We start from the raw sequence: 21,392 nt of genomic DNA, 5'->3' as shown, positions 1-21,392 counted from the left end.
CAGTACTTATTAACCACTGTCTATTCCATAATGCCTCTTAGAATATTTATTCAAATTCAGCCATTATTATTTTTAGCTCGCTTGGGAAATTATTAGCTTTCATCTGATGCCTCACATATTTATTCTAGAAATAAGAAGATTTCATACTAAGCGCATTAATGTGTTTAACGTCAGAGGGGAAGCCAAGCCATTATGCCAATTCTCATTTTGAAGAGCTTTTAATAGTGATAACTTTTTCACAAATAGTCAATAAGGTCCATAAGAAAATTTAGATAAGTAGCTAAGGACCCTGACTTGTATTTCCAAAGATGCTGAAGCAACTAAAAACACAGACATATGCTTGGAAGGATTAGAAAAACAAATCAAAAATTAAAAAAAAAACCTACCTAGGTTCACCTGTCATTGTTTTTAGTGGAAAATAGATGACTGCTTTTGAAAAATCTCTTGAGTGTCCATCTGCCTCTTCAATGCCTAAAAATCTGACTCATATGCCTTTAGGATCTTCAAAGGTCTCACTGGCTATTCATGAGACTCATGCTGCTTTTTGAAAATAGAGGAACACTTCTCAAAAGTTGGTTTTGAATCTTTTACATGTAGCCATCTACCTGCCACAAAATCAAGACTAATTTAGGCACTTTAGCAAACAATTATGTATGAACCTGGACAAATTAGAGAGATGGGCAATCAGCAACATGAATTTAGCAAGGGTAAGTGCTGGACTGCATACCTGGGACGGGGCAACCCTGGTTGTGTGAGAGAGGTTGGAGAGCAGAAAGGGAGCTGAAGGTCCTGGTCAATGGCAAGTTCAACATGAGCCATCAGTGCCTTGGCAGCCAGGAGGGACATCCCTGCCCTGGGGGCATCAGGCAAGGGAGGGATTGTCCTGCTCTGCTCTGGGCTGGGGTGGCCTTGCCTCCAGTGCTAGGGTGCTTTTGGGTGCCACAATGTAAAACAGGCATTAAGCTCTTAGAGAGTGTTCAGAGGAGGCCATGGGGATGGTGAAGGGCCTTGGGGGGAAGCTGTGTGAGGAGTGGCATTTCAGCCTACAGTGTCCTTGTGAGGGGAAGAGGAAGGGCAGGCACTGATTCCTTCTCTGTGGTAACCAGTGAAAGGACTTGAGAGAACAACATGAAGATGTGTAAAGGGAGGTTTAGGCTGGATTTAGGGAAAGGTTCTTCACCCAGTGGGTGATTGGCCACTGGAATAGGCTCCCCAGAGAAGTGGTCACAGCACCAAGCCTGACAGAGTTCAAGCATTTGGACAGTGCTCTCAGGCACATGGTGTGACTCTTGGAGTGTCCTCTGCAGGGTCAAGACTTGGATTTGAATATCCTGATGCGGTTGTTCCAACTCAGCATATTCTATGAAGAACTGAATGGTAGATGATCTTTAAAATTACACTACAAACCATTCAGGTTGGTCTGAATAATGTTAAAAATCAGGAGTTTTTTGATGTGCGCATACCCTTTTCAAATCAGGAACAAATGGTATCTATTGATTGCTCAAAAGAGCCTTTATTTGCTGTATTTATACACAGAAAGAAAAATATTAGAAGTTCAGAGGGTAGTTCTTAGGAAAAACAGGTGACTAGTAGGAAAGCAATGGGAATCTAGTCAAGGGAAAATATTTGTGGTGTAATGACACTTATGGCCAAAAGACCTAGGAAAATCAATGATCAATGTTTTCTTTAGTGAGCATAGCACAGAGAGCTCATGAAATAGAATTCCTCAGACTAAATCCTACTATCATCAATGAGCTGAACTAAAGCCATGTGAAGTTAACAGATAACCGTGAGTGAGTATCCATGGAATCATAATTTTGGATTATGAAGAAACTCCTGGACAGGGCCAGCCTTGCTTATTAACATTACTATTTTATCTTTCTCTGGCATTGGCTTTGTCCCTTCTTCATTATACTACATATCAGATTTTCCTTAACATTTTCTCTTTGCCACATGAAAAAGTAGAACTACACCTTAAAAGCATTACATCCTAAAATAAAAAATAAACAAGATATTTCCACCTGTTTCATAATTCAAATATAATAATTTTGCATTCAGAATCAGTTGCAGGTTATTTGATTCTTGATGGGGGCAGGGAAAACCTTATTTATTAAAAATTTTTTGTTTTTCACAGATTTGAATTTCATCTGTTTCATATCAGAGTATAAACTATTTGAAAAGAACAGCAGACAGTAAGAATATCACTACTTATGAATTCTGCTCATTTTATTAGTCTTCATCTTAGTGATAACAGGAAATAGTTGTACTTTATTGTATCAAGTCCTACTGCTTTTAAAAACTAAAATGAAATGACTATGAAAGAAAAATTAAGGGAGTTGACTTAATGCCATTGTAGCTGCAGTTTGCAGCTATTTTTTTGCAAAAAGAAAGACGTGGGGGAAATTCTGCAAAATGTCTTCCTTTTTTTTTATTCAGTAGATTTTCTTGACCATTCCACATTTTAAAATGTTTTTATCTTGGAATAGCTATATTAAATCTAGTGTATGTAATTCCTGAAATAGTGGTGGAACTCCTTAAGCACCTGAAGTAGTTTTTGTGTCTCATATGAGAACACCCTTTATGTCTTTAAATGCAGAAGTAAATGTGAAGTGACAACATCATTTCTACCCCATTTTCCTCAAGCCAAACCAGGTGGGAATAGTACAATGCACAATAATAAGAGCACCTTGAAATAAGCTAAGTCATATACATATTTATTCATAGCAAGTATAAATAATTCTTCCTTGATTTTAGTGCTTGTTTTTTACTCTGCTTCAAAACAATACATGTACTGAAAAAGGATTATCAATGTCCTAACAACCTAAAGAACAGTTCCTGTCCCTATAGATGGTTTGGAAATTTTAACTACCATGATTACTGTTCTCTGCAAAGGGATCACTTCAGAGAACATAATGAAATGCCAATGTCTTGGAAGTGGTTCTGTGCTTTTCTATATTGCCTTGGATGAGGAGGGGTACTGGAATGAGGAGGGTAGAGATGCTTTGTGTTCTTGTTTCAACTCACTGAATGGTTTACAGCCTCAGTGGGATTCTTTCTTAGCTCAGTCACGTTACTGCTTTTAGAGGTGAGATCATTAGGTCAGCAGTAGCTATATTTTAAATCTTCCAACTGATAGAATAGTTTGGGTTGGAAGAGACCTTTAAAGATCATGTAATCCAACCCCCTGCAATTAGCAAGAACGTCTTCAACTAGATCAGGTTTCTCAGAGCCCCAGCAAACCTGACTTTGAATGTTTCATTGCCTGAGTATCTCAAAACTGTACTTGAGTGTCATTCTGTGTCTTTCTCCATGATGATACCATGAGAGAAGGCACAGCCCTCTAACAGAGAAAATCCTTCTTTAATGACATCTGATATTGAGCTGTCTCTGTAGGTTGTAAATATTATTGTTGTCTCAATTTCTTTAAAAGCTGGGAAATGAATACTCGTAGGAATAGAAATGATCTTGTGTGAACAGCAGTGTAAAAAACTGCTTCATTACTTATGCATGGGAAAAGTGCACCTTGTTTTGCAGAAATGAAACACGAAGGAGTTGCTAAACTTGTTATAACATGTAAGAGTATATTCTATATATTATATCAAAAAAGAAAAGATAAACTTTTCCCTTGCACTTTTACTGTGTCCAAGTGGAGTGCTTTCTCCAGCAGGATTCACACTTAGTCAGATTAAAGCCTGGGAGTTTTTAAGAGCTAGAGGAGCAGCTCTAACTAGTGTTACCTGCATAAGGCACTTTCTGGTCTTTGCTTAACTGCACTATACCATAGCAGCTAAAAAAAGCTTGGATTTGCTTTGATCTAAAATGGGATCTGTATGAGTGCATCCTTACCTCTGCATGGAAGTTCATTGTGTGGTTTTAAACGGATTAATTCCACCAAAATTTTGGCTCCCAATGGAGGGTCCTTACTCAACCGACTTAACGAGCATAAGAGTACAATTGCTACAGATTCCCTGCTTAATTTAGTGGAGAAAGAAAAGTATGTCCTAGGGAGAGTTCATAACTTAATGAGAACCCTGAAAGTTTTTTAGTCCTCTCACTGACTGCAGGATGAGCTTGAGTAGACTCTTAAGTCAGAATCCTCATTTAAGTGCCCAAAAGTAGATGGACTGAATCGAACCAGAATTTCCTTATTTTAGGTCACACTCTGTTCAGTGTTAATCATTCAGCAAGTTCATTCTGTATGTGGACAAATTAAAATTATGTATGTCTAGGAAGATCTGAATTTAAAAGTCTTTTGTCTGAAAAGATATGAAAGGGGCAGTACAGTCCATAACATAAAATACAGATGAGACCTTTTTGAATACATTTACGTTTGCTATATAAATCATGGAGGCATATGAACATCACCTATGCTTCCTACACCTCTATCCTCTCTTGAAAATATGAAAAAACCCAAAAAAACTTCACCAAAAAACATCATAAGGAACACTTTTACATTACTGAATTCCAAAATATAAGTAGGATTGTAATGCAAATGGTTTCAACTAGTGCCTCTGTTTTTCATTCAGTGTCCATTGATTTAGAGAGAAATGCCAGAAACAATTAGAAGAAAACTCCAGAAGTGTTCTAAAAGCAAATATATATGGTATTTTTGCATTTAATCTTAGCTATATATTTCAGAAATAAACATGGCTTTTATTCAGAACATGTATTTGCCAATAATACATTTGATTAAACTAGGAAAATTAGATATACTATCAGTAGCTTGCTCCCAAATTACACAAGAAGAAATTAGATACATTTTCAGTAGCTTGCTCTCAAATTTCTACAGTCTATGAGTCACCAGATTCTTCCTGCCAAACTAAATATGTCTGTAGAAGGCTGGAAACTTTAATGGAAAGAAACATAAAACTTGAAATACGTAGGAAAAACTAAGTTTTTTTCATGGAAGACCTGTTGACTAGTAATTCAGGAATTTGGGGGATGTAGAAACAAATTATTGCAACAATATTATTATTTATCCACTGAAGTTTCAAGGTAAGAAGCGTATTCAATTTAAACCTGCTATGTTAACCTAAAATAAATATCCTTATTAGCTTTCATGCAGTCTGAAGTAATCAATGAAGACTTGCAAAAAGAAGCCGTAAAGTTTTCATTATAGGAGTAGAAGATTATATCCAGTCTTTTTCATGGGGCTGAGCTAAAAGAAACCTTCAGCATAGTTAATGGAAATCTGAAAAAAAAAATCCCCTCTTGTAAATTGGATTTATTGTATGTGATCTGGAACAGCCTTCAAACATAATTAGGAATGTACTCATCTTTTCAGATGCACAAGCTGAATGACATCTTCTCTACAATATTCTCCATGACACTTAGATGTTTTATACCTTTGCATAAACCACGTATTTTAAAATTTTCTTTAGCATACGGAGTTTGTGTGCATAATTTAAGATTTTATCCATTGCCTTAGAAGGATATAGCTGTTAATGAACCTTCTCTTGAAGTCATACCAATTTTCAGTAGGATTTGTTTTACTTAGAACCTGCTATTTATAGGATTTGGGGGTATTAAGTGTTTACTTTTTTGGAGATAGAAATAGTGATCCTAGAATATTTATTTTCAGAAAGAAAACAGTCTGCTGAGCAGGATTGAATCAGAATGGTCTGAACCATCACCTTCTTTTTTCTGCATACTCAGCCTTGTGTAAATTTCTGCCCAATACACAAAGACACAAACAATATAAACAAATAGCTCTGTATAAAAAATATTATATAATTTCAGGTTTGTGTAAGTTGTAATTTCCCAAAGGAAGTGTTTTAACATTTCCCTACTTCCACACTTTTATGGGCACATAAGGAAGCAGAAGGGCCTGCTGTCTGAAAGCTTCCTCTTACTCTAGAAGAGATATATTACATAAATGGGAAGACTGGGATCACAGCTGAATTTCAGAATAAGATGGGAAATATTTAAATATGCTGTAGACTCAAGGGAAAAAAAAAAGCAAGAGACACATGAGTCCTAGAAAGTTCCTTTGATAAAAGGAAGCTGTTCCAGTTTTCACTATTAAAGAATTTAACGTGAGAAAAGAAAATGCATTCTGCTCTGCCTAGTAAGAGTAAGGACATTGAAAACATGAAATTTCTCTGTGTATGGGATTCAATCAGAAAACACAGCAAGTATCTCAGACTAGGGCTGGATTTTTGTAGGAATTTAAGTAACTTTCCACAAACTGGACTTACCGACTGGACATTATATGGTATGCCCCTCCAAAGATTATGGGCGTGTTAGAATTTTTGTTCTCAGAACCTCATTTACTGATGCAAACATGAAATATGGCTGTCATTACTTAAAAGTTAGGCCCAGCGTTTGGGCTTTATCTTTCATAATGGTTTTGCACTAAATGCACTACATAAAAAGTAGGAATTAATGGCTTTTCCTTCCTCCTGACATTGAAGTTCCTGTGGCTATTACCAGAGATAAATTTAGCATAATTCCTTCAATAAGCATACATTTGTGGTATTTGTCTTGATTTCTAGACTGAGAAATTACTTAACTGTTGGTTATCTCTTGCATTTGTTGTCATATTTTTGAACAATTAAACTCATGTCACAGGGAAATACTGACGTTAGGAATGGTTTAATAAGCAAGCCCAGATCCATCCTTTGTTAGTAAAGCTCCGAGGTGGCTTCAAGTCTTTATTGGATTTTCAGTGATGTGAAAGGGTTTGAAATGTGCCTAAGAGCTAAAGTGCTGAATAAGCCCTAAAGAAATGGCTCTGTGAATTTCTGCCTTTGGAATGAGCACTGTGCATGGAATGCCCTCCATGCACAGGTAGGAAATGCAAAAGGTTTTCTTTAAGGGAGTGTGTGGCTCTGCCAAACAGAATGATTTGCTTTGTGACTCCTGCTGCTGTTGATCAAGAATCACAAGTGCTTTATTGATACCAGAACAAACAAGGAGGTCCATAGGCAAAGGTTTTGGCTGATTCCACAGAGCATGTGCCAGAGCTGAAGTCAGGGAAGGGTTTTTCTCAGTATTTAAGATTCAGTGGAAAAGTAAGAGGGGCAGCTATGCCAAGAATTAATGTTGATCTTGCCAAGCGCTTCTTTGAGTGACTTTATCCAGCATGAGACTAAACAATGTATTAAATACACATCTAGCAGTTAGGGAATCAAATGTCAAGTAACAGCTTTCTGTTATTTGAGACCAAATTTGAAGCTTGGTCTAGTGCATAAAAAAGGTAAACACCACAAAAAGCATTAACATCTTTAATATCTACCAGCTAATAAGGGCATATATAAATTGAACTTCTGGAGAAAATGTACTTATTTGGTTTTGATAGTAGGCACTTTGTACAGAGATGTTTCTTGTTTAAATTTTGATCAATGATTTGTTTCCAGTCACTTCATTAAAATTATCAACACTACTGCAGTCTCTCTTAAGGAAAAGGTTGAAAAAGTATAAAATCCTTGGTGACCTGAGGAACTAGCTGTAGAGACCTGTTTGCAGGGACTAAATTTAGTGTCTATCAGAGGCTAACTCCTCTTAGATTTTGCAATCCACAGAGAAAGAAGACAGAACCTCTCTGTTATTAAGGAGGTAACTTAAGGAGATTAACCTCACTAAACTAAGGTTAACCTTTATTAACAACTCCTTATCCTTTCTTAATGTGGTAAAAAATGAGATAATTCTTTCAAAGACTGGCTTATTTTCAGACATCTTCCTCAATGTTTACTACCAGGGGCAACAAAGCACACATCAAACATGTGTCAGCTGTTTGACTGCACAGTGATATCATTCCAGAAGCCAGAATTGTTTTCTTTCTTATACAGATACATCAGTAGCTGTGCCTATAGTTCTGGTTCCCTGAGCACTGGCCCTGCAGACTTGGCTAAAGCATACCTGAGTTCCTTTCCAGATTAGCTTGTAAGAGGTAAGGAACCTAGGGACAGAGAGAGGAATACACTCAAATCTTCCATAGATACAATATTTGGACATGAATGGGGCATGTAGCCAGACCAAGCAACTTAAAAACACTCTCAGATCTTGCTGTGTGAACACAGCCAAGATGACCAGCATATGTTTGCAAAGATTTGTAAGACTGTCAGTGACACCAGAGTCTGTGTGTGTCCGTGGCAGCTTTTCAGCATGCCTCTGCTGGGCTTCTAACATTAACATTCCTTTCAATCAGGGATGCAGAGAGGAGCTAATGACTCATAGCTCCTACAGGTATAGAGTGCTTAAAGAACTGAGTGCCATGCCATCTCTTGTAATTATGCTGATAGGTTTGACAGGCCTAGAAACTTTAATAACATCTTAAAAGCAGACTTCCTGAAGTAAACAAGGAGCTCTTAACAAGAGGGAAATGGGAGAAGCAAAATGTAATTGCCTATTGCTCTGCTGCTTGTTTCCTCCTTTCTAAGGCAGCAATTCCTCCACATACACCTTAGTTCTACAAAGAAATGGGATCTCATGACAGCTCTCATTACCCCAAATTATGTTCACGGGTTTATCCTGATTTTCTGATGATTATAAACTAATAGTCTTACATTGTGCACAGCTGGGGTTTTCCCAAGGACAGTGCACGGTTTTGATTGTCTTAGTGGACAAAAAAAAAGGAGTAAAAATCTACAGTAATTCTCCTCAAAGCAGTTGACACAGAGAACATTAAGCTGGATGCCAGAAAAGCCCATTTTTTATGGGACTCACTGCTTTTCACATGGAAGCATGTGCTAGATCTTTCTCAGTCCTCTGAAGAATATCAGAGGAACTCCAGTGTCTCAGGTACCTAAATTCAGCTCTTTTTCATGTAAGTGATGGTTTAGAAGATTCACCACAAGACTAAAGCAGTGGTTTTGGCAGAAAAAAAAGGTGGAGTTTTAATTCATGAAGTTGATTGTCATGGTTTCAAATAAGTATTGTCATCTAACTTGGACTTTAGAAATTAGAAGACTGAAAATGTCTAAGGAATTAAGAAATCTGTTTCTTTATTGGCACTTGTGTATTGTTAGCAAGACTGCTATCTATTTATTGTAAAAGGAAAAGATATATTTTCAAAGGAGAAGAAACTAGATAAAAAAGAATAAAGTATTTTCTCCTTAGAACAAAGTACTAGATCTCGTGGTAGTAAGAGCCCTGAGCAAACATCATGAGCAAGAATGAATGATTGTTCATGAAATTCAACATTTACGAGAAATTCAACATTTACGAAGAATTTTTTTTTAGTAATCTACAAAGTAAATTCCTGTGATAAGACTTAGGCTTTCAAAGAAAAATTTCCCCCCTCTTAGGCTTTCAATTTTGTAAGTTTCCTGTAATTTCTCCTTTAAGTTTTTCCAACATTCTCTCCTCTCAGTGTTGCTTTGTAATGAGTGTACCATGGTAGACCTTTCTGGACATTAAAATTTAAGTGAATATTGAAGCCATCCCACTTGGCTTCATGACTGTCAGATCCAGAGGTTTTGAGATTGGAGAAACATTGAGAAAATCTGTGTTCAAGTGTAGCTGCCTTTGTAACTGTGGCCAGGTTCTCTGTCACCTTCTCCTACCAAAACCTAACACACATGAACCTGAGGGACAGAAGTTCTCCTAGAGAGATGTCCCTAGATAAAAGGTGGCAACAATCTGCTTTTCTCTGGTAAATCATAGGAGACAAAAAGCTGCCTGGGGAGTTGCCAGTGCGGGTTGGAGTTAAATGCGACCAAGGAAAAAAAGTAGATGCTCACTTTGGGGATTTGTGCTGTGTTTTCCCCTAAAAAACTTTAAAAAATGCTCCTTGTCAGTCTATCTAAAGACAAAAGAGTGGTAGAAATCACATTTGGCTTTCTCCTGAAGTCAGTACTTCTCCTTGTGTGTGGTGAGCAGCTGGGGCATCTCCTCAGAATCTGTAAAGAGTTTCCTTTTATAGCTAGAAAGTTGGGCAGAGTAGACTGTATAAAGGAAATTTTTGTCTTCCAGTCCCAGCCATAGATACAGCCTTGTGGCTGGGAAGCACAGAATTTCAACAGAAAGTAATACAATTATTTCTATCTTCATTTCCACCCACAACTCCCAAGGAATAGCCAGAAGCTTTGACCTTGAGTCTGAACCAGGAATTCCACCTCAGCCAAAAGGTATTCTTTATATTTGGAGTCTCTAGTGAAACACAGAATGATGGAAGAAAAAAAATTTTACTCACAGTTATTTCCTGTGCAAGTTAAAGGCAAATACCACTATTGATTATACTTTATTTAAAGGAACCAGAGTATGAGAAAAGAAGGCTTAAAATACTACTTTTATTGACATACTCTTTATAACAAAATAAAAATTTCTTTGGGTTTTTATCTCTGCAAATGATGTGGCATTCTTAAAAAGTCCCAAGAGATCAAACAACATTTTTAACTTCTGATAGTATCCTGCATTTAGTTGTAGTACATTTAAAATGAGGATCTCAATTTGTTTTACCAATGTTACTGGGATTACTTTTCTCTAGTTCTCTATTTTAGATTGAACTCTAACAAATAAGAGGGAGAGGGTTAAAACAGATTAATTTTCTTCCTCATAAAGAAGAAGTAGCCAGGTAGAGCACACACATTACTTGGCATCCAAGGGGTCACATACATGTCAGCTTCATAACATTCCTGTTGAATGATGCAACTGCAGGCTATTGATTGCAACTGTGCAAGGCTCCTGAAATGGGGTGGTCATGCATAACTAAAACCTTGCATAGTTATCCGTAGAAAACAAGGTCGACACTTATGGTTGTTGTTACATTACTTTTAGTGAAAACTCAGAATGTCAGAAAAAAACAAAGATTAGAGAGAAAGTCTAAACTGACAGCAGATAAAGGTCAAGATTGCAAAGGTAATGATCTCCTTTGAAACACTGGAAGGCCATCATGGTGTTTTAAATTAAGGATGACCTAGCTTAGGGTAGAGGTTTGAAACAGATTGTGAAACCTTAGAATAACTGAGACTGAAAGCAAAGATAGTTATTGCTAATGATTAGCATTTCACATGACCTCTTACCTTGAGGATCACAAAGTACACCTAACAGTAGGTCTGACTGCTGGGCAGGAACAGCTACTCTTGTGGAAAGCAAGCATGAGAGGTCTCTGAACCAGCAGCAAACATTTTGCTGGTAGAGAAACACCTGAGATACATACACAGTAAAAGAACAATTGCTCTGCTGTTCTTAGGATGTATTGTCTCACTGTTTTCTGGTGCAGAAACACCAGGGGAGGGGGTGATGGCAATCTTTACATGCACTCCAGCAATAAAACATTTGTAGAACACTCAAATAATCCCTGATGCTAATAAACGCAACAGACTTTGGTATATAAATGAACACCTAATGAGTTTGTAGGAAAATGTAAATTCCTGTATGAGAGATTCCAGTACTTTTAATACTGTGTTTAGCACCAGAATACTAAGCTAAATAGCACCTTGGAGTAGGTGCTTATTTACAAGAGTTGAGGTGTTAAATACAGAAAAGGAGGGTTCTTTGAATAGTGGATTACTTTGCATACGTAAAACTAAGGTTCCAAAAGTAAACTTTAATAAAATGTGCCAAGAAGATCGTGAAAATCTCTACAGTTCATATGTTGAAGAGATTAGAATTTTCTTTAATTTAGAAGTGCAAGTGTCTGCTTTTGTTTTATTGCAAGCAAGGAGAAAACATTCAGTGCAGTGACTCCATGAATAGAAATAAATAGGAATAGGGTGGGTATGATCAGAAAACCAAAAATGGTAGCATAGAAGACAAGAAGCTTCAGCCATGAAGGAATATCAAGGATATCAGAGAAGCACATATTGTTATTAAAAGTAAGTGCTAGCTTCAGAGGCTATAGGAGAACAAATTCTATCATGTTTTGAAAAATGTATTAATGAATGAATTCAGAATTAATATATTCCTAACTATTTGTTTTTTAAGTGGCAAATAGCTGAAAATCAGAAATAGATTTCTATTACATAAATGTTGACTATTTCTTGATCCTCACTATTGCAGAGTTAATTTTATCTGTTGCCTGTACTTTATTATCTCACCATGCATGAATTTTTCTCCACCTGTATTCAAATGATGAAGCATGTGGATACTTGGATGCAGTAACTTTCTGCTTGCTGCCTTCCAGCTCTTCTTTTTTTTTTTAAACCAGATGTTGAAGCTTAGTGTGTTTTTAATATGAAAAAGTGTGTACTTCAAGTGTTTACTAGTAGTCTGACATAACAGGTACATGTAGTTTTGCCTCATGAGTGTCTTGGGTTTAGTATGTACTCTCATTCATTTAATTTCAGTGACAGGTCAGTGGAAAGCAGGATCACAGCAGGTGAAATAGCGACAGCTGGAAAGTGGTGAAAAACAATAACAAGTCTGAAACTAAAAATTTATCAGAAAGTCAGAGAGGTTTAACACAAGCATAACATTATTCTTCACTGAGGCTTTATGGTAACTGAAGGCTTGAGCATCTTCCAGGTATAAGATACCAGTCCTAGCTGGCAGCCTGCATGATCATAGCTAAGCTCATTCACAGCAGTTGCAGACTCCAATGGATTACATGAAATTGTTTAGCAATTAAATGAAAGAAAGGGTGGACTTACTGAAGTAAAAGCCTCTGTCTCCACACACAAACTGAAGAGCATCAACCAGCTCAGCACCACAGAGTGTTTCTGGGCCAGCAGCAACAGAACTGGTTAAGGTAAGCAAACACAGGCCAAGGTAGAAGAAATGGATGTAGGACACAGTGTGCATCTTCACCTGCCAAGGAAGCAGAAGTAGTGTCAGAATTTCCCTAAAGAATCTTACAAAAAATGACTCCTGCACCTTGTGAATGAGAATGAATATATACTGTGATTTCTTGGACAATAAACATGGTACCAGGAAATGTCTCCCCATGAATTTGCAACTGCCTACATGTTCTAGTCCATGTATTTTGGAGATGGATTATTTATTCTGGTGAATACTCACAATCATATCTAGTTTGGGAACCCTGTAGTATCTATAACTTGTATTTGCTTCTGGAAAGCAAAATATGGAAGAGTGGAATAGACAGACAAAGGGAAGCCTGGAATAATATAAATAAAGAAAACAACCTTGAATTTCTTTGTCTCAGAGCAGGTAAGCTAAGAGGGAATATGACAGGTGTCTGCCAATGCACTGTGGGAAATGGGGGTGGCATAAGATGGAGAAGGGCTGTTTAAACTAAAATCAACATTGTCACAAGAATAAATGGCTCTAAACTTGCTGTAAGGAAATTTGACCCAATAGAAAAGTAGTTCATTAGCACTCCACAGTTCTCCAGCCACCTTAGAGACGAAAACACCAGGACAAAGCAAAAATGTTGCAAGGTTCTACTTGCCAGAATTACAGGAGTTGATGTGGGATCTTCTGTAGTAGAAGACCACGTTCACTGACTCTTACAGTTCCCTGTTACTATCAGGCAAACATTTGAGAAATTAACAGGAGCGTGAGTTTTAAACCATTAAAGATTTCAATTTTTACTTGTTGTAAGCAGCTGTGCTTCATTGACCTTCATTATTCCCTCATAGGCAGATGTGGCCATGAGGTTCCTACAGAGGTGGTGATTCTTTTCTCATTTACATTTGGTCACAAACTCTCTTTTTCCTGTACTTGTGACTGAAGAAAGGCCAGTTCTCAAGGGGTGTAAAATTGCCCCAATCCATTTACCCACTTCTTTTTGTATCCCTTTAAGTCCACCTAATTTCTTACCCAACATGCAAAGAAGATAGCTTTTTCTTTTAATACTAGAAGAAGATGTTTATGTATAGTAGCAGGACACTGAGTAATGTGCTTAATGCATATTCTGAACTTGTTTAGATCACTTGCCAAAAATGATAGTTTGGAAAGGTGTAAATCTGCATTTAATTTCATTCTCTTTCAAGGTTAGCATTAGCATTGCAGTCAGGTAAGAAGTTACAAATCTGTCTTCCACATACAGTTAAACTTGGCTTAAAACTGCTTTGTGTTAGCAGTCTAGTGCAAAGTATTTGAAAGTAAAATGATTCATCTTCCCTAAAGTTTGTTTCAGGGTTTCAGGGACCATTTAATCTTTAATATTTCTCCACTGAACTCTTGAAAAAAAGATGAAGTTATCTATTTTCTGATCAATTGGGATCTGATCCAGTGGGATATTGAGCCTTTTTTAGTCAATAATTTTTAAGAATTCTTATTTTCTTGGCAAGAGATCTTAGTGCTTTGCTGGATGAGTCTCTTATTTCCACTGTGAAAATAATGAACAATTTTAAATCCCATGATATATCATAAAAAAAATAAAAATTTTCCCTTTCACAAGTGTCTTTAGCCAACTTTGCCATGCAAACCCCAACAAGCTCCAATGCATGGTCATGACTTCAATGGCAGATGGAGAAAGATCAGATTATAAATGAATGATGATAACATGAGGCACTATTTCCTGTAATGGTTCCATATCTTAACAGCAATTTCTTTTTTCCTTTGCCATATTTTTGAATTTATAAGATAAATGTGATGCACCTGCAGTTTAAGATGGTTCCCAGTTCTGAGGAGGTAAAGCAGAAAGCTGTTTAGCACACTGCCTCAGAAAGCTGAAAGACATTACAAATACAAGAACATTATGTATTTAACAATTTGTTCTCGTATAACATTTGGTTCAGAAAGAAACATAAATTTTAGACATTTAACAATTTTTTATTTTTCAAGACTTCTCAGCTGGCTTGCATTTTCAGATAAATATCAGCACTGAACTACGACAAAACAGATTATCTACTGTTTTTCCTTTAGTGGAAGCCAAAAAAGGCTGCACAGTATAAACCACAGAGAATTTCTAACTTTATCTCCAAATTTAACAACACTCAAGAACTTTCAAACAAGTAAAAACTTTGCAGGAAAGAAAACAGGCTCACATGTTTGTAGGGTTCAATCAATTATTTGACAAATTAAGTACTATTTCATTAAAGCAAATACCAAAACATAGTTTAAAACTTTACTTCATCATTTTAATTAAACACAACATTAATTGATTCAATATGCCTATGATAAAATCAAAGTACCCATTTATATCTGAGGGGAATATTCTTAAGAAAATACAAAGTTGTAATCCAATATTGCTTCGGGTTCTCTACAATCAAGCAGAGTACTTACATTACCCCCAATTTGACTAGAAAGTTGAGAGCTTAAAAGAAAACGCATTGGCGTGTAGGTGGGGTCTATCGAAGCATCTAATTACATTAGGAAATTGAATACAGGTTCAAGATGAGCCTGGTTAAGCACTTCTTTTACTTGCATAGAATGACTGACCATATTTTCACAGCTGCAATTTCCTTTTTTTTCAGTAAAATAGTCAGCTTTTGCTACATTCCTCTTTTAGTAGTCCAAAAGAGTAGCACTACAAAGGAATGTCATATATGAACACTCTACATCTCATTCACTCCTTAATTCTTCTATGTAAGTCCCCTTTGTTTAACAAATTATCACTTGACACAAGTTGTATATAAGAATTCTTTACATACTTGGTCATTTCAGTAACATGTAAGAACATCTGCAAGAATTATAAGTATCGTGCAGAAGGCAACATTTTTTTGGAGACTATATGCTACAGCAAGAAATCAAGAGTTATATGTTCAAAATTACATTTTATTCCAGAGGGGTTGAGCCTGATTATCAAGCCATAGTAGAAATGTGCAATTATTATGAAATATCAGTATTCACTAGTAATTGTTATATAAATAAAGCATATATACTCTGGAGTGGATCAGGGCTTAAATACTGTTAACTTTGAGCAAGGAATCTGGGCTACATGCTAACCTAAATCAATATGTTCCATTGATTCCAAGGAAGCTTGGCAGGATGCACAGCTGAGGAACTAGCACATTACTTTTATGTCTCTTAGTGCCTTGCTCAATACTTAAAAAAAAACCCCAACCCTTCTTCTTTCAAGTATGTTGGAAAGGATGCCCATTTATACATTAAGGGAATGATTTCATCCCTTGCAATTACAGATCTGTAATTAGGTCATTAAGGAATGAGATAAGTGTGTTTTAAGTGTAAGAACAACTAAAAAAAAATATTACTCTCTAAGCAATTAAAATAAGATAATTCTTTCAACTACATAAATATCCTTGCAAAATACTAAGGGGAAAAAAAGTTCTTGAAGGATATAAATTTGCAGATAATGGAAAGTTGGACTAGAGCCAATTGACAGAAACAGAGGTCAATGCACCTACTGAAGTCAAATTTACCTTAAGACAGTTTATATTATTGTGCAGAAATTATAGGGTCAAAACATCAAACTTCACATGCAAACTTTCCTGAGAAAGCCCTCCCTAGGAGGGAAAACTTGGAGATGAACATGTAAAGGAATTTCCATTTTCTTTATGTACAATTGCTTAAGCTGTACAAATATGCAAGGTCAGCAAGAGTCGCAGCTGGTTTCTAATGTAGAAAACAAACTGAACTTCTCATTTACTTTTAATTTATGAAAGCAAAAACCAAGTAAATGCCACGATGCTGCCAGAAAATTGCTGCAGTGACAACATCCCTTAAAAGTTTCCTTGTGAAAGCATGAACATTTTCTCTATAACTGTGTATAATAAAACTGCAGAAACTTAACATGTGAATAGTACCTTTTTTCCTATAAAACCCTGCACCTGCAGAAAATAGCTAAAAGTTCTTGTTTTCAGAAGCATTCATTAACAATATAGACAATGATGTAAGTGGACCTTTTAATAATGACATAACTGAAATATTACAAAGTTCTCTGAATAGAAGTGAAATTTAAGACATGTATTTGCAATAGTTTACCCTTACAGTTATCTATGTAATTGCAACTATTACATACAGCCATTTTCCAGATCCCATAAAATTGCATGTTCAGCAATTTATAAATAATTCTCAGTTCTAAAATAATGTTATTGAAAAGTGCACAATACTCCTCAAGCCAGCAGCAGACAATACACAGCAAAATAAAACTAAAAAATTATTTGAAATAGTAATAAAGATTTACCTTCAAGAAATCACACAAGCAGCACTTAACTAATTGTGTTGAAAGACTGTTGATTTTTTCCATTGCTTCTTGAAAGTGCAAAGTCTGGAAATGAATTTGTTAGCAGTAATGATGAGAAAAAAGAAATCCAGAGAGATGTGAGATGTTGAGAGCAATGTCACATTTCAATATTGAGGACTTTATTCCATTGCGCAGGCTCTATCTGCTCTGATTTTAGCAGTGACAGTGAGATTTAGCAAACAGAAGAGGGATTTAGAGAAAATCCTCACATTTATCTACATTACACAGACACTGTAGACAGGAAACAGCTGGGGGAGCATTTGCCTCTCTCTCTCTCCCTCTTCTGGCAAAGTTACCGAGTAAGGACTTTTTTGGGCATGGTGACAAATAACATCATACCTTTGCATTTTAAAACTAGAGCACAGAAGCATATTTTTTTCCCTTTAAAAGAATGTGAATTAGTGACTGAGGGGTTAGCAGACAAAAAGAGCTTGTGCTGCCATGAAAAATAAGAAAACGTATTCTGGTTAACTTTCCAGGTAGCTGTGTGTGCATTTGTATTTATGTGTGTGTGTGTGTGTCTGCATTTCAAATATATGAAAACCGATATACCTATGGGCAATGTTTGTAAATATGCATACCTTTGTGTATATATACACACATTTTATTTATGCATAGCAGCATAGGTATTTTATTTATATAGTACAAAAAGGCAGGCAGGCAGTTATCTACTTTTCCCTTAATGTGTCTTTACGTTATTAAACTTGGCACGCCTATATGCTGACTACCAATTAAAACCTCCAACTCTCTCTGTGATTAACCCTAAAACAGCAGTTTGTAATTTGCTAAAAATAACAGAATTGTTGAGAACTCCTTGTAAAAAGGGCAAAATAGCTTTGTGATATTTCAACAACCACACAGGAGAAATAAAGTAATTTCCTAGAACTTACTGAACTATGAATATAGTAACACAAGTAGCCCAGTTTGGGGGGCTTCTATGACATTTATCTTAAATCTGCTGTTGTAATTATACAGTGATTGCCCCCACCCAGCCCTCCTTTTTAGTAGTAATCTTCAAATTTCTCTTGATAACAATTTAAATGACACTGGGAAAGAGATAATTCAACTTTATTCGTTCTGCAATACCTAACTTCTGCCTTTTTATTTTTCCTCAATTATGAGTATATTATAAATAACACCAGCTGGCCAGCAACATGCTCTCACGGGTTATGATGTCATTCAAATCCCTCAACTGTGTTAGTGGCTTGCAATGTGCTCCAAGCCAGCTGTTTTTCTATTTATAATGTATGCTTGCATTTCAATACTTAGCTATTGAGAATAAAGTTGTGATGTTGTTTTATGGACACAGTTTATACTTGTTACCCTTTGAGTTTGGAAGATGGCATTTAAAAGTAGAGGAATAAACAAGGCTGCATCTCCAGAGACCAAACACATGTCACAAGCAGTGCATGATTTCCATAAAAGCTCTTTCAGAACATTGCATTTTGTCCCTGTCTGCTTGCACTAAGTGAGGGTTGCACGCTGAGGTGCTAGCTGTACTTTATTACTGAAAATAACAATTGAGATCATGTTGGCCCAGATCTGTTGTCAGTTTTCAGATCCACCTTGAGCTATAGGGTGCTTGTCAGGCAGAAAGGACACGTTTAGTTATTTGTATCTTCTATGAATGGCTGATACTCTGCTCTGTGCAGTTTTAAGCAGTGTATGGCTAGCTAAGCTAATTAATCTTTGGAAGGCATTTCTTCTAATGTACCATCATGGCAGAAGCATAGGGGTCCTGGAGGTAAGTTTGCTTAGTTCAGATAATACTAACATTTCAAGTTATTCTGGTACACATTTGTACTGCAGGTGCTGTGTTTTAATGTTCTGCTCTGTTTTATTCTCCCCTCTACATTTCAGAGGTGGCACCATTCTGCACATACCTTGATGAAGCCTGCTGCAACTCGCAGGACATGTATCACTCATTCCACCAGCCTCAGAGAAGGATGTGGGAAGACAAATTAGAAAGCTCTGATAATCTTTACCTTTCTCAGTACTACAGATGGGTGCACACTCTTCTGCCTTTTCCTTCCTAAATAACAGAAGGAATACACTCCTTCCTAACCTGCCTGGGCTTCAAACACACTTCTCACTCCTCACTGCTTGCTTTCTTCTAGTTTCAGCAGGCCTCTCTTGCTTATGAGAGCAGCAAGCAGTAGAAGATTCAGCTTTGGGCTGTCAGGGCAATCAGAGAATTATAATGTCTCTAATCAACTAGTAATGCTGGTTCTCTCCACAAAGCCATTCTCAACACACCTGACCAGCCCAAGGTTCTGTCACACCTCACTTTCTTTTGGTTCTTGTTTTAAAGTGGTATTGTGAAAAGGCAGGAAAACAGAAGAGATTCAAGAAAGGTTTCCATCAGGGATTTTTAGACTTAGTGCAGTGCTTTTCATCACATAGCCCTTTTTTTTGTTTGTTTGTTTTGTTTTTTTACAGAAAATTAAAAATCACTTAGGTCATACTGATCTGGGGATCACTAGTTTCCTAAATATAGCTTCTATGCTGGTGATAGTATTCTAGTCAGTATAGCAGTCACTTAACTATTGGAGATTGGTTGATTTCTCCCTTGTTAAATAGAATAACTTTTTAACCACTTAAATGAAGTACTGTGTGACTGAATGATCATGCAGGTGTATACATTCCCTTAAATAAAATGCACCTGTAAACGACAGAGTTTATGGCAGTTTTCAAAGTATTTATGAAATATGTACAGTTTTCAAATTTGAATGTATGTAGCTATTCTACATTAAAAGTCAGTAGTATAGATATCCTTGTTTGGCTTCTTAGGTATAACCTTCAGCATTATAGTAGCCACAAAGACTATGAAATGTGTGAGAGATAGAACCAGGTATTTATGTGTATTTATGTGTCCTGACCCTCATATTTTGTACTTTAATACTCCAATGATTTCACTAACATGCTCTAATGCTATAGATCTCATGTGTCAGTTTTTCCAGGAGCAACTCTGTTTTATAGAAGCTAACAAATACAAAAATACACAATTATCCTAATTAATATATTGTCCCTACTTGAATCCTTTCTTAAAAGGTAAGAACATTGCCACAATAGCTAAAAATGCCTGAACTAGTGTACCTTTGTCATTCATCCTCCTCTGTTAGATCACTCTTACCAAATACAATTATTTGTAGCTGTTGTTTGGGGTTTTTTTACACTGATATTACAAGTTTTCTTACAGAAAACCAAGACAGAACCACTCTGTTGGATAGAACCACTGTAATAGATATCACCACTATAACTGATACCACTGAGAGGGTGGTAGGACATGGTTTAGGAGAGGCTGGAAGAAGGCAATAAACACAGTGGCTGGCAAACAGCTGCTCTTCATTATATAAAGAGGGTGGTAGGGCATGGTTTAGGAGAGGCTGGAAGAAGGCAATAAACACAAACAGCTGCTCTTCATTATATAAGATGGCCAAGACAAATTTGTCTTTGGAGGAAGCGATGAAGGGGAGAATTTTATTAACTTGGAATTCTGTGTTGAAGTTAGTGATTAGTCAAGTATATGGTGGAAAATTCTTTTCATCAAATTAAAAGTAAAAAAAAAAAAAATTGCTAATTGATTTGAGATAAAGAACTTTTTTTTTTAAAAAAAAAGCCTCAAACACCTTTTATAACGGTGACCCAAGCAGCATCATCACCAGATGAAATACAAGAACAAATTTAATGGGAAGGATGAGGGCATGCAGACTGAGCTGTCATTGCTTTGTCAGTATTGAAGAGACACCAAGGAGAAAGCAGTGCCATGAAAAACACTTTCTCATTTGGGCAAAACAAGGAGAGTGCAAGCTTCATGATTAGGTTTTAGGGAGGACCACAGAAATTAAAATACTTTGCATTTGCTGAACACGAGAAACACGACTGTTTCAAGATCAGGTTGGATGTGTGAGAAAGTCCAGAATCATGGCTTAGCAGTGGTTAAAAAAAATTATTTTAGTAACAGCTCAAAACTAATCCATGGACTTGTAAACTGATAGTGTATGGTGAAAATGCTATGATGAATAAGCTAAAATTACTTCAAAATGTTAATGTACAGCATTAATTAAAGTAGCTACTGTTTTCATAGCTTTATTTTAACACCTTTATTTAAAGGTATTTAAAACCTTGTTTAAAACCTTTTTTAAAACCTTTATTTAAAGGTTTTCTTTGCTTTCTGAAACAAATGTGCTGAGAATAATAGAAAGCCAAATATTGATCTTATTTTCCTACTCAAATGAAATATACATCAACTATTGGTTATAATTGTTCACAATATGAACAATTAAATTTTTTAAAAAATTATACTATATTATGGAAGCTACATATTAGTTGTATCATGAAATGAGCTATAGTTACGACTATAAAACAAAATTATAAAATATGAAATTTAATATGAAAT

At 36.2% G+C, this 21,392-nt stretch overlaps 1 protein-coding gene across 3 annotated transcripts in view; it reads right to left on the bottom strand.

Annotated features, from left to right (window-relative positions):
* IGF1 (insulin like growth factor 1) overlaps positions 1-17,242 on the bottom strand; it is a 54,603-nt gene extending 37,361 nt beyond the window's left edge. For 2 of the 3 annotated variants that reach the window (XR_005627377.1, XM_039708308.1), the window contains exons 1-2: positions 16,934-17,242; positions 12,534-12,690 (exon numbers count right to left, since the gene is read on the bottom strand). Coding sequence is in view for 2 of the 3 variants with exons in the window: in XM_039708308.1 (XP_039564242.1) it covers positions 12,534-12,690; positions 16,934-16,996 (220 nt within the window). In the remaining variant the exon portion in view is untranslated. Of the gene's footprint in view, positions 1-12,533; positions 12,691-14,445; positions 14,517-16,933 lie in introns of all 3 variants that reach the window. The other variant, XM_039708309.1, reaches the window with a different exon arrangement.
* Between the last annotated feature and the right edge of the window lie 4,150 nt (positions 17,243-21,392).

The sequence above is a fragment of the Passer montanus genome, unplaced genomic scaffold (genome assembly GCF_014805655.1).
Source record: "Passer montanus isolate IOZ18808 unplaced genomic scaffold, ASM1480565v1 scaffold20, whole genome shotgun sequence".
Taxonomy (NCBI): domain Eukaryota; kingdom Metazoa; phylum Chordata; class Aves; order Passeriformes; family Passeridae; genus Passer; species Passer montanus.
Note: the sequence above shows the minus strand (reverse complement) of the source record. Positions and strands in the feature narration are given on the sequence as shown.